The sequence below is a fragment of the Zingiber officinale genome, chromosome 11B (genome assembly GCF_018446385.1).
Source record: "Zingiber officinale cultivar Zhangliang chromosome 11B, Zo_v1.1, whole genome shotgun sequence".
NCBI lineage: Eukaryota > Viridiplantae > Streptophyta > Magnoliopsida > Zingiberales > Zingiberaceae > Zingiber > Zingiber officinale.
This window is the reverse complement of record NC_056007.1, coordinates 83,779,895-83,793,287: the sequence shown is the minus strand read 5'-3', so window position 1 is coordinate 83,793,287 and position 13,393 is coordinate 83,779,895. Positions and strand designations below refer to the sequence as shown.

The 13,393-nt window shown below is 40.3% G+C and overlaps 1 protein-coding gene across 1 annotated transcript; it reads right to left on the bottom strand.

The window, feature by feature from the left end:
* Positions 1-21: 21 nt before the first annotated feature.
* Positions 22-3,636, bottom strand: LOC122034596 (LRR receptor-like serine/threonine-protein kinase RGI3). Its single transcript, XM_042593911.1, has 2 exons — positions 810-3,636; positions 22-744 (listed from the first exon to the last, which is right to left on the bottom strand). Exons 1-2 carry the CDS (start codon positions 3,613-3,615, stop codon positions 302-304), a joined length of 3,249 nt encoding a protein of 1,082 aa, XP_042449845.1. The 5' UTR covers positions 3,616-3,636; the 3' UTR covers positions 22-301.
* Positions 3,637-13,393: the final 9,757 nt, after the last annotated feature.

Here is a 13,393-nt window from a genome sequence, read left to right as displayed (position 1 = left end):
TTCACAATTCTGAGCCTTTCCTGTTCTTCAATCTTCATCTCTGTTCACCAAACAACATAAGTAGCAATTTTTACTGAGAAATCCTTAATGCTCTATTACTGATCTTCGTCTTCCGCATTAACATGTACAGCAGCCATTAGCAGAGGACAGAGCAGAGGTGGTTTCTACGAGCTGAATCCTTTCTAATTCTAGTGACCAAAGCATCTGCAATTTGAAAACTAATTTACAAGGGCAAAAATTAACCTTAATCTTTCACAAAACTGTTTCCCAAGATTAAAGCAGCTTCCGCCAGATGCTTTCTTCAACTACTGTACTCCGACATCGCAAACGAGCAATTCGAAGACCCCTGCAACTTCACATTGCGAACTGGGCAAGCGGCGGCGGAGGCAGTCGCCGGATCCTTCGTCTGCTCCTCGTTCGCCGGCCGCCTCACCGCCTCCAACAACGCCACCACATCCTTCATCGCCGGCCGGTCATCCGGCCGGTGGCCGACGCACAGAACCGAGATCGACAGCGCTTGCAGAATTTCTTGGAGCTGGTGCTCCGGCTGGCCGAGCAGCCTGCCGTCGAGGAGATGAACCGGGTCCAGCTTCCTCTGCAGGTGGACTCGAACCCACTGCACCAAATCCATCCCGCCGGGCAGCGACGGGTCCAGTGGATGCCTTCCCGTTATCACCTCTAGCAGAACCACTCCGTAGCTATACACGTCGCTCTTCTCCGTTATCCGTCGCATCGACGCGTGCTCTGCGCAAATCCAACAACATCATGAATCGAATTTTAGATAATTGTGATTGAAAGATAGAATTTACCTGGAGCCATGTAGCCGTACGAGCCGGCGATGCGAGGAGGGCATGAATTGGTGTCCAACTTATGAGCACGTTCGCCGTCGGCCATTACCCGGGCGAGGCCGAAGTCCGCCAAATACGGTTCAAATCTTGGGCCGAGGAGCACGTTCATGGCCTTGATGTCGCCATGGAGGATAGCCGGCACGCAGTCGTGGTGCAGGTAGGCGACGGCGCGCGCCAGCCCCACTGCGATCTCGTACCTAGTCTCCCACGACGCCGCCGCCTCCTTCACCCCCCGGTGGAGGAACCCGCTTAGGCTGCCGTTGGGTAAGTAGTTGTAGAACAGCAACTTGGCGCTCCGGTTGAGGCCCCACCCGAGGAGGCGCACGATGTTGCGGTGGCGTAACGTGCTCAGCGCGGCGATCTCGCTGCGGAATTCACCCGAGTCGTCGTCCGCTGGCGACCACATCTTCTTGACGGCCAGCGTCACTCCGCTTGGGATGGAGACCTTATAGACCACCCCGGAGCTCCCGGTCCCAACCACGTTAGCTGACGTCAGCTCGTGGAGGACGTCGTCGACCGAGAGGTCCAGCTTCTGGTAGAGCGTGATCTCCCACGCGTCGTCGGCGCCGCCGCCGCGAGGCTCGGCACGCGCACGAGCGAGGAGGAAGGCGGCCGTCAGGAGGAGCGCCGCGCTGACGATGATCAGGAACGTCATCGCGAGCTTCAGAGCTGAGACGGCTGCTCTTCTCTGTGTTTCTTGGGCCGAGGGACGGCCGTCGGCGATGATTAGGCCGTGGTTGCCTTCAAGGTCCGCGAGAGGGAGGTTCCTGAAGAAGGGGGTGTCAGGAAGTTCGCCTGAGAAGGCGTTGAAGGATACGTTCAGAGCAACCAGATTCTGTAGCGTGGCGACGACCCGGAGGTCTCCGTGGAGTTCGTTGTGCGAGATGTCGAGGCAACCGAGTTTCTCGAGGGATGAAAACTGCGGCGGGATCTCTCCGGAGAGACGGTTGCAGCTGAGATTGAGCGAGATCTCCAGCGCGGGAAGTTGGCCTAACTCGCCTGGTATCTCGCCGGAGAAGAAGTTGTCGCCGAGATCTAAAAGTTGCAACTTGCTGCATGACCCGAGCTGCGCAGGGATTCCGCCGGAGAGCTGATTCCTACCTAGCAAGAGCTTCGTCAGCTCCGGCAGCGATCCAACAACAGGACTTATTACTCCGGTCAGCCTATTTTGGGAGAAGTCAACAAACTGCAGGCTCCTTGGCAGCGACTCCGGCAGGCTGCCGCTCAGGCCATTGGAATGAAGGTCGAGGAATTCGAGGTTCTGGCACCCGGAGCTGGCCGCCGGAATCGGGCCGACGAGCCGGTTGTTGCTCATGTCAAGAAAATTAAGGTTCTCGAGATTGCCGATCTCTGCCGGAATAGTGCCTCCTAGGCGGTTGCCATTCAGCCGCAGCCGATAAAGATTCGTGCAATTGCCGATCTCCGGCGGCAGAAATCCGGTCAACTCATTAGACAGGAGAAGCAATTTGGTCAAATTCTGCAGCCCGAATAGCTCCTTAGGAATCGAGCCCGTCAAGTTGTTGTAAGAGAGGTCCAGCGATTGCAAATTCCGGCACTGAGCCAAGCTCGCCGGAATGCTCCCCGTGAGCCAATTCTGCCAAGCGTAGAACAGAGTAAGGTTCTCCAATCTCCTGAAGTCGATTCCTATCTCTCCAGAAAGACCATTGTTGTCCACCTCGATATCAGTCAGCGCCGTGCAGTTCGAGATCTCCGATGGGATAGCTCCGGTGAGCTGATTGGTACTCAGCTGCATCTGTTGAAGGTTCCGCAAGTTACCGAAGCTCTCGGGAATACTTCCAGTAAGCGAATTCGAGGACAAGTCCATGAGGATCAGTTGCTCGCACTGACCGAGCTCCGGTGGAATTGCTCCGACCAAGTTGTTCTGCCACAGGAATAGAGTCTTCAGGTTCCGAAGCCGGCCGAATTCCGGCGGAATCGGACCGGAGAAAGAATTCTGATACAGATAAAGATTGGTCAGCTGAGTGCAGTTGCCAATCTCTCCTGGGATTGGCCCCGACAGCTGAGAAGTGTAGATAGCAACGGTTTGAATTCTTTCGAGCAAACCGAAAGTGGAAGGAAGCCTCCCCGATAAGCCGGTCACTGCCAGGCCCAACATCACTAAGCTCCTACAATTGCCAATCTCGGCAGGCAAGGAGCCTCTCAGATTCCGGTTCCCACCGGCGCGGAAAACCTCGAGCCTCTCCAGCTTCCCGACGCTCGCTGGCAACTCGCCGCTGAGGTAGTTATCATAGAGCGTCAAGCACGTGAGGCCAGAGAGGTTTCCAATGTCTGCCGGAATGGCGCCTTGTAGAGAGTTGGAGTGCAGAGCCAAGGATCGGAGCTTGGTCAGCTTGCAAATTTCCTGCGGGATATCGCCCGATATTTGGTTCTTGCTAAGGTCGAGGAAGGCGAGCTCGCTGTACTCCCCGAACTCTACTGGAATTGGGCCAGTGAGGTTGATCGCTGAAAGCACTAGATTCTTCAAGGACTTGAGAGGTTGGAGATTGGAAGGCAATGGGCCTTGCAGATCGACTAGTTTGATCTTCAAGCTGGTGACTTCAAGCTTGGAGTTGCAGGCAACACCAAACCACTTGCACGGATTGGGATCTGAAGAATTCCAAGAGCTAAGTGCGTCAGTGGAGCTGCTTAGAGTCTGCTTCCAAGAAAGCAGAGCTTGGCCTTGCTCATCAATGGCCAGGCAACTGAAGAAGAAAGATAAGACGGTGAAGAAGATAATTGTACGTAAGTTTGGAGGCAACAATCCCATACTGGGATTGGGGAGGGAAGCGAGGAAGAGTGCAGAAGAGCAGGGTGTTGGGATATATCAGTGGAGAAACCCCATGTTTTGTTTATAATAGAAAAGCAAGAGATCTGGATCCAAATAGCATGTTAGCTTTTGTGTGTGTGTGTGTTTTTTATTCCTTTTGTAGAGCAAGACAGTTTTTTTAGTCATCAAGAGAAGATTACTTAGAGTTCATTCTCTGTTGAAAGCATAAGCTTCTTTTCACTATTTCTGCAATATTACAATCAAGAAACTCTAATCAATATTACAACAGTGATGGTGCAGTTGTTTCTGTATAGTGTCATACTAAGAGCAAAACGCATCTGTCAGGCTGGCTCTTGTTTGAATTGGAGTCCAAGGAGAGGGAAAGTGAAGAATCTCCAAGTGCACATGGAGGAAGGTTAGAGTTAATCCTAAAAAACTACTTAAAATTAAAGCCAGGAACAGATAGAACACATGTACGTGTCCTTAAGTGGAAGACTAAGCATGCTGGCTCTGCTAATTTTTTTTTAACCTTGGCCCATTGTCAATACCACATGCCATTGTTGATGCCCGAAGAAGTATTTTATTCAGCACTAGGGAGCATGTAGACCTCATTAACCTAAATAATCAGACCTTGTAGAAATCCACATTTAAGTATATAAAGTTATAACCTACTCTCTAAGATCTGAACTAGCTTTATGGTTTGTTTCCTGCAAGATATAATGTGGTCGCCACTAGTGTTCTTTTCATTTTAGACCTTCAAGAAATGGCAAGGAGTCTTGCCGATACAGATTTAATCTATGTGGAGATTAAACAAATCTTCTATTATGACAGTAGCACATTACTATGCTTCCACTTATTGGAAAAGAAGTTATTTTTATGAACAAAATTAAGACTGAAGACAAAGTAGATCACATAATGGAAATGAGAAGCACATATTGTGGTGAAAAATAAATTGCTGGTACAATCACCTTGTACCTCAGCCAAGGTGTAATGCATGTTCTCAAGTACATGTTCTTCAAGTTATTTATAGTGTGTTCTGACAACAGTGTATTATAGAACCTCCCCTAGCAGATCTGATCATTATAGAGCATGCCCAGCCTTTTTACAGTAGCTAGCAGTTGTAGAAGCTGCAAGTTGTAAGAGAATAAACACCCACTGACATGATCAGGAGATCAAATATGTACAGATGAAACGTTAAGTTTCATAGAATTTAAAGTAAAAAAAATCTCTTATTCTTTCACTCCTATTGTTCATGCATATCATTGTCATTCTGAAATAAGAATTTCTATTCCACTCAACTTGTCATATATCATTTGTCTAGATAATTTTACAATTTTTTCTAGAAAATAAAAATTGTAAAAAGTGCTATATTAGAGTCCTCTAGCAGTATTGTTGCAGTAATGTCAAATTTAGAATTATTTTCTGCATGATTGAGCTAGTAAAAAACATACCCAAGTTTATGCTTTCCTTGACTAGTATAATGATGAAGTCCTACAAGGGAATGCCAATGGTAAATGTAAAAAAAAAAAGAGAGAATCTGAAAAGAAATAGAAGGGAAGAAGTGGTTTGGCTTTAGTTCTTAAAGGGCAAAGTTTAAGCATTAATGAGTAAATAATATTTAAGTGGAAGTGTAGTACAAAAGAGCACATGCATGGATGATGGAGTTAGGCAGGATGCTTAGTTTTTATTAATTTGGCCATTATGTTGATGTTCTTGATCACATGCCATCCACCGTTCAACATGTGGCCATTATATGTGGCTAAAGAAAGCTCTAAAATTTAATTATGGAGTAAATAAAGAGGAGGTAAAGACACCTAATGAGCATATAAATTACTGCAGCTTGATGTTGAAACAGCCATTTCAGTCATTATAGTGCTCTTTGAACCCTTGAATTAAGCAAAGCCTCATGCATTGCCATTTCCATGGTTAGTCATGTTAATTGGATTTGACTCCCTACTTGTCAATAGCATAACTCAATTATTGGCTTTTCTCCTTATTTTATAGTAAAGATAAATCCACACAATGTCCCCATAGTCATAAATGATGATGAAGTTTATTTTTTTTATATATCATTTCATGCTTTCTTGATGATGGAATATGTCTCCACTCATCAAATTTTATAAATCATTCCAATTTCATGCTTTTTCTTCCAAAAATATCAAAGTTAATGTCTGAATAACAGCAGATTGAAGAACTAGAAATAATATATGATAGCAGTACTACTCTCCTCCCTTTGCTATGGATTTTGCCTGCGAAAGCATGCACTTTGGATTCAGAATGGGACCCAAAATACACATCTGCCTCTTCTTTTACAAACCTGTTTAGATTTCTTCAGTGTCCAAACCTGACTTTTCTTGGTGATCTATCTAGCTTTAGAATATATTAGAGGTTGCCGGCCGGCGATGGACGATGATATCTTCTTGTCCCTCGTGTCACATGCCAAAGTGGAGATGCATCATCATCCCTAATTCCAGGGTTTTGCTGTCTGACCACTCACCTCACCTGTAGACTGAAGAATGGGATAGTGATTGAGAGAGACATAATTCATTTAGATCAATCAAGCAAGATCTGGAGAATCCATCATTAAAGCTGATAATGTTCGAGCTCAGTCAATGAACTGAACTTATTTGTTTGTGCAGATGATTGATGAGGCACATCTAGTGAAGATCTTCTTGGTGGCATGATACTTTGGTTGTTGAAGTTCATTAAAGTATATGTTGGAGAGTGCATTTAGTTTGTCATTAGTGATATTGTTTGGATACGCTTGTCTGAGTTATAGGAGCCAAATTGATGTGCAATACAATACAACAAACTTGTATTTGTGATTTTTTTTTGTCCTTTGCCTTTTAGTATTTTGCATTTGACAGATGAATTTGAGGTCGAATTGATGGATTTAGAGCTTTGCATTAATTATTATGTTTAGGAGGTGATTTTGATGTAAATGGGCCCAATTAAGGTTTGATCCTTTGATTTGAGGTTTGTAATGCAGCGGATAACTATCGAATCCATTTATTCGAGTATAAATATTAGAAGTGACTATCAAATCCGTTGATACGTGTACGAATATCGGAAGAAATCTTTTAAACATGTTAATTCATGTACGAATATCAAGAAATATACATTCAAAAATTACTCAAAACTTTGGGAAAAATAATGTGGCTGAATTAGTATTAATGAAAAATTATCCTCAAAATATGAAATAGAATACTTATATAGACCCCATATCCTAAAACTGAAAGAAAAATAAGAATTCCTCATATATGAATTTTAATTCTTTTACCGAAAGAAAAGAAATCTTATAAAAAGAAATTTGTTAATAGAAATCTCAATTAGTAAAATAGGATGTTAACATGGATAAATCCTAACACATATATATTAATATATCAGAAATACCAAAATTATCTTAAATATCATAAAATAAAAATTAGCAAAAATATATTTGGAAGCTCGATTGAAGGCTTAAACGGTGGATTTTGAACACGAAACTTGACGGTTACAAGTTCCCCATAACAAACTTAGATCTTTGAATTCTGGACATGTGACTATCGATAGAGTTTGATTCCTAATCTCGAGTCAAAAGTTATAGTCTCTAAAAAATTACACTGTCAAACCTGCACCAGTTTATTACGCATTTTGAGTTTTGTATTAGGCTTGAGTGATGTTTAAGTCATGTTCAAATTGGATGGGAGTAAACTAAACCAAAGTTAATTTTATTGGGTGGGGAAATCAATTTGGTGGGTTGAGAATATAATTGTCAATTTGGGTTGGGTCTGTCGAGTTGACCTGCCCCGCCAAATAATTTAAGGAGATTGGGTTAAAATTTTATCAATCCATTTAAAGGTGTGGGTCTAGGTGGACCAACCTCTGGGGCCCATGTCCTGCTTGGATTGGCCCACAACAAGCTTGGATTGGTCCGCGGATTGAGGCAAAAAAAATTCTCCAAAACTTAAAATTAAAATGAAATATTCAAGAACTTCAAAGACAAGACTTTAACTTGAATCAGATCGGACTCCACCTTAAATCAAATATGGAATAATTGTCAAAATAAAGAAAAACAAATGCTCTAAAAGACAAACTATCTACACCCTTAATTGAACTTTAGATATGATTATACTTAACATCATATCTGTGTGCTAAATTATGGGGTTGCCCAATATAATTCATAACCAAATTTATTTATTATTTATATATGATTTTTTATTATTTTTTTATGAACCTGTAGGTTGCTCCTCCTAACCTGCAACCACCTTGAGTGAGGTTGGATTATATTGGGGAATTTCCAACCTGCCAAGGTAATGGGTTGGCTCGTCCCGTCCCATCAAATGATTATCTTGTTATAAATTAGCCTGTCCTGTTATGGATTGGTCCATCTGACCGTTCTAGTCGAGATAGAATTTTAATAATAAGGTTCCCTATATTGGAAAAAAAAAGCCAAAAAGATGAAAATGACAAAAAAAAATTTCTTTTTGTGTTTTTAAGGGGGCTGGACTCGATGTTAAAATGGACCGAACCCACACTTGTTATTTGATCTAAACATCACATGGAAATGGTAGCTCAAATTAATGGAATATCCTGAAGATGACCAGGCATTAATGGAATTCATTGCGCATAAGGAATAAAAGGTGGAAGATGGAGCCAAGCGTTTTGACCCAATCAATAAAGCAAGTTCAATTTAATTAGATTTCAAAGCGTTTAATTCGTTCGAATCAATAAAGCAGTTCTGATCCAAGTTTGAAGAGGTTTGAAGGACAGAAACAAAACTTACATTTTTTCCAAGAAAAAAAAGTCTCCTTAGTCTAAGATGGTGCTGTCTTATTCATTATCATTTAAGTGAACCTTAATCTATTTTAGTATCTGAAGTTCCATCCAGGTAAAGGAAAAGTGATCTTAATGTCTTAAGCAATTTGACATTAATTTTAATGCCATAAATGACACTAGATAGGTGGATTTGACTAATTGACCTAAATTTAGGTTCCGTATATAAAATAAGTGATAGGGACATCAATTTCCAGATCTAGCAATTCACTTAAATTGGAAATTTGAAGGAGTTTATTTCGTAGGAGAATAATAAGTTAAATGTAAGTCTAAGTTAATCAAAGTACACAGTAAAAAAATGAGAACAATAATAAAACATAATCGATTTTATTTTGTTCGAAATCTTTGGTGACTCCTACGCTAAGATCTAGGTCCTCGGACCTATCGATGAGCAATTTACTATCAATCGTTAAATCAAGTACAGAAAATTTGGAGAGTGTAACAACCATACATTTTCCTTTAAGGGTAATAAAGAATTGAGTGTAAATAAAATTTACCCAACACTTGTAATTTTTAGGATCGAGCTCGGTGTTGGATGACTTCTCAGTAGTAGTCGGGCCCAGTAGCGCAAAGTCTGAGTAACATCACACGATTGCGTAGAAGCTTGTAAGAGAGGTGTCTGGGCTGACACTGGGGGACCGCTAAGGTAGCAGATTTACCTTTTTTTTATAAGAGAGGTGTCTTTAATTGTATGGTCGAGTAGCCCTTTTAAAGGGGATGGAAGGCTCCTTTAACACCTTTGAAGGCGTTTTCAACTGCAACCTCTATCCCTTAAAAGTTGGCTCTTATCGTCGACGAAGCTTTCTGCCTTATCCGACCGAAGGCGCCTTCCAAGTCATCCAAGGCGCCTTCCATTGCCCAGTTCAAGGCACCTTTCTTCGCATGGAAGGTGCCTCGGGTACTGTTCACACGAGACATTTTGTGCAATTAGATCCTGCAAGTTCATGTTAGCCCAAAATAAATAATAACCTGCAAGACAGGGTTAGCACAATAAAAATAGTATTAATTAGATCCTGTCCTCTAGACCCGGATCTAGTCGTGGTTTCAGTTTATGTTTTTCAAAATGGACATAAATTGGACCGATGTCTACTGTCCCCTCAAACGAGACGTGTTCTCATTGAGCCACACTCCTTCAGTGACTTACCTCCACTTACCAAATGTCAAGTTACCTCATCGACGTTCAATCTAACCCATCAAGTCTTCCTGCCGAAATCGCACATCCGAATTTCACCAGTTGGGAATCAAACATCCCGATCTCCTACCGAAATCGCATATTCGAACTTTAATCCATCAAGAATCGAACATCTCGATCCCTTGCTAGAATCTCACATCTGGACTACACCAATTAGAATCGCATATCCCGACTGGACTTCCTGCCTGGTGTCTAGTCCTTTTGACCCATCAACTTAGTTAAACTTACACACTCGGTAACATGGACGGATCTAGGAATTCAAGTTAGGGGGGGGGCTTGAAATTAATGTAATAAATTATATATTATTATAAAAAAATAGATGTATAACAAAAAAAAAGTCATTACATTATTTTATTCAACAAAGTTGTGCTCTACAAGATTTTGAAACATAAAATTCATCTATAATAGAATCTACATCTATATCCTTAGCTAAATCTCGTTCACTATAAAGTGTCAAACAATCTTCAATAAATTCATCCTCTATTTTATTGCGAAGTGTTGTCTTCACATTCTTCATTGCTAAAAAGGCTCGCTCAGTAGTGGTAGTAGAAACAGGTAACATCAAAACTAGATGAATCAATCTAGTTAACATTACATAAGCCTTTGACCGTCCACTCTCAATCAATTGTTGACATAACTAACAAGTGTAGAAGCCTTCAAATTTTGTATCACATCAAGTTTATAATGTACCAATTCATACTTCAAAGCAATTATGTCTTGATTTGTGAAATCTTCAGGATAAAACTTCATTGCTAGCTTGCAAATATCATCAATGTTAATTGATTCAAATGAATTTTTAGGATCTAAAGCGGTACTAAGAGAAAGAAGTCCCACTGATGACTCATTAAATTGAGTATTTAACTCCATCAAGATGAAATCTATTGCTGCATTAAAACATCAAAGTGATAATGATGCTCAATTGTAGTTTGCTGATAGGAATGACCAATCTTATATAGACAATCAAGGTCAGGCACATCAATTTCAGTTCTTGTACAAAAAACTTTTACTTCATGAAGAAAATCTTCCCACTCGCATTCTCTAAGTTCTTGGAGGATAGTTTTGGTAGTAGAGACAAATGTAATAACAGACAAAATATCTTGAGATTTTCTTTGAAGGATTTGACAAAGAGTATCTGTTGTTCTTATAATTTTATGCATTAAATGCAAAATGAACACAAATTCAAAGCTTGCCATGTTTCTATAAATTCCCTGAACTTCAGCCTTAGCTCTTCCATTTGGAGAATGATCACTAAGAACTTCAAAAACTTTGCAAGTTGCAGCATACATACCTATCAAGCTTTTTACCGAGTCATAGTGAGAACTCCAACGAGTAGTTCCCGCTCGCTGCAAATTACCAATCTGATTAGCCCCACTTCTAGAATCACGTTCTCCAATTGCTAACATATGCTCGATTTCAATTCTTTGTGCAGTATGTAACTCAGCAATGTGTTTAGTAGAAGAAGTAACAATATTTACTATATTATCCAAATGAGAAAAGAACTCCCAAATAACACTGACATCCTTAGCTGCAGAAACCAATGTGAGTTATAATCGATGGGCAAAACAATGGACATAGTATGCATAGAGGCAATCTCTGAGAAATAATGCCTGAAGTCCATTCCATGCGCCACGCATATTGTTACTTGGCCTATGATTTTCTTAACTTGTAGGTCATGATGAACAAGAACATTTGATATTTCTTTTTTCAGGTTCAATGAGGTAGTATCGCTAATACTTTTGATGGCAAAAAATCTTTCTGTCAAAACCCCATAATTATTCACAAACCTCAAGATAATTGTCATTTGCTCTCGTTTAGATATATCTTCTGCTTCATCAACAAGAATACATAAATATTTATCACCAACTTCTTCACGAACCATCTTTCATACTCTTAGCCATAATATGTAAAATCTCTTTCTAAATTTCTGGAGCGATATATTGAGCATTTTTTGGAGTATTCTTAAGTATAAGTTCATGAATTTCTGTACTCATTTTTGCAAAAGCCTTTACTAATTCAAGAAAATTCCCACGATTAGATGAAGACAGAGATTTATCATTACCTCTAAAGACACACCCTTGAAGTGCTAGCCAGCGAACAATGACAATTGAGGTCCTCAAACACAAACGATTTTTTTCTTTTTCCTCTTTAGATTGGACATGCATGGCATTATTAATATGTTGCGAGGGTCTCATCAAATTTTCAACCTTTCTCTCGCACATAGTATGAGGCGAAGAAGTTTCAGAACCAATATAGGCAAGAAATGCACATGTTTTTCCTTGATTTATCCCTTTCCAATTGTCAAATCCTTCATTGACCAATGCCGAGATATTAGACGAATTAACATCATTCAGGAAAAGAAAACAATAAAAGCAATATGCCTTATTTGTTGAAGGCGAATACTCCAACCAATGAAATTTCTGGAACCATTTTTTTTTAAACCGACGATTTTGACTTCCAAATTTTGTAGCCGGATAATCCAACATATCTGGTTGATAAGACCCCATCTTTAGATATGAACGTCTTATCTCATCTCGTACATTAATATGATATTCACATATCTGTTTTCTTTTTCCTGGATCTCGTTCAATTCAACTAGAGGATAACTGATGATCGTCACTAGAAGAGGAACTTGAAGGAATTTGGACACTAAGAATTGGAAGACTTTCACTAGATTGATGTTGCATTATAGGGATGGTGGGAATTGAAGTGCTTTCACTAGTTTGACAATCTCTTTTCTTAAAATACGAGGCTATTGTCTTTCCTTTCTTTGTAGCAGATTGATGTTCCATTTTAAAATAGTTCAAGTTATATCCCTAAATAAATAATGAAATAACAATAGAATAAATAAACAAGTAAAAGAAACAATGACATGCTATGGACTCAGAAATAAAATAGACAAAATCAAAATCAAGTGATTAACCACAAAAAACCAAGACGATAGTAGCGGCCACAACGCCAGATGTTGTTAATTAGTTTTTGGTTTGCTATTTGGCCTTTACAGTTGAAGGTAACAAAAATTAAATATTTTTTTAAAAAAATATCATATATGTAATATCAGTTATCTTTAACAAACTAAATTCTATGAATTAGTTAAACAATGTTTCATATCACATTCTAAGAGTGTTATTTATCGAAGAAGAAAACATTCAAGGAATTATAACACTTATAGAAGATGTCACGCCCCTAAAAGGAGTACTTACCGAAAAATTTCGGCAGCATCTCCCCTGTATGGGTGACAATCTGAGGCATACATACATACAATATACATCAGCCACATACGGCTAGAATATATCTACACAACCACGCAGTTATATAAGCAACCCACTCGGCTGGAACAGAAATAAACACAACCACACAGTTATATAAATATATGAATCAACCCACACAGCTGTACTAAATCAACACAGCGGAAATCACAAACAATGATCACAAAACATAAAGTAACTAACTGCAAGCCGGCTCGGCTTGACACAATAATATCAAACCAAATACAAGAGAATACAAATACATAAACAAGTACAAAACCCAAAATATAAATAACGTAAGAAATACCGAAATCATAAGGTCGTCCTCGAATGTGACGTGGAACTGGCGGACAGGATCTCCAGGCGACTTCATAAATCCTTTACCTGCTACATGGTGAAATTACCAATATACGGGGTGGTGAGTATAAAGACTCAGCAGGTAATAGACTGATAGTGCATGAGTAAAGTAAAGAACTAGAGATGCAAAGATATACAGTCTCGTATGGAAATAGCAGATACTACAGTG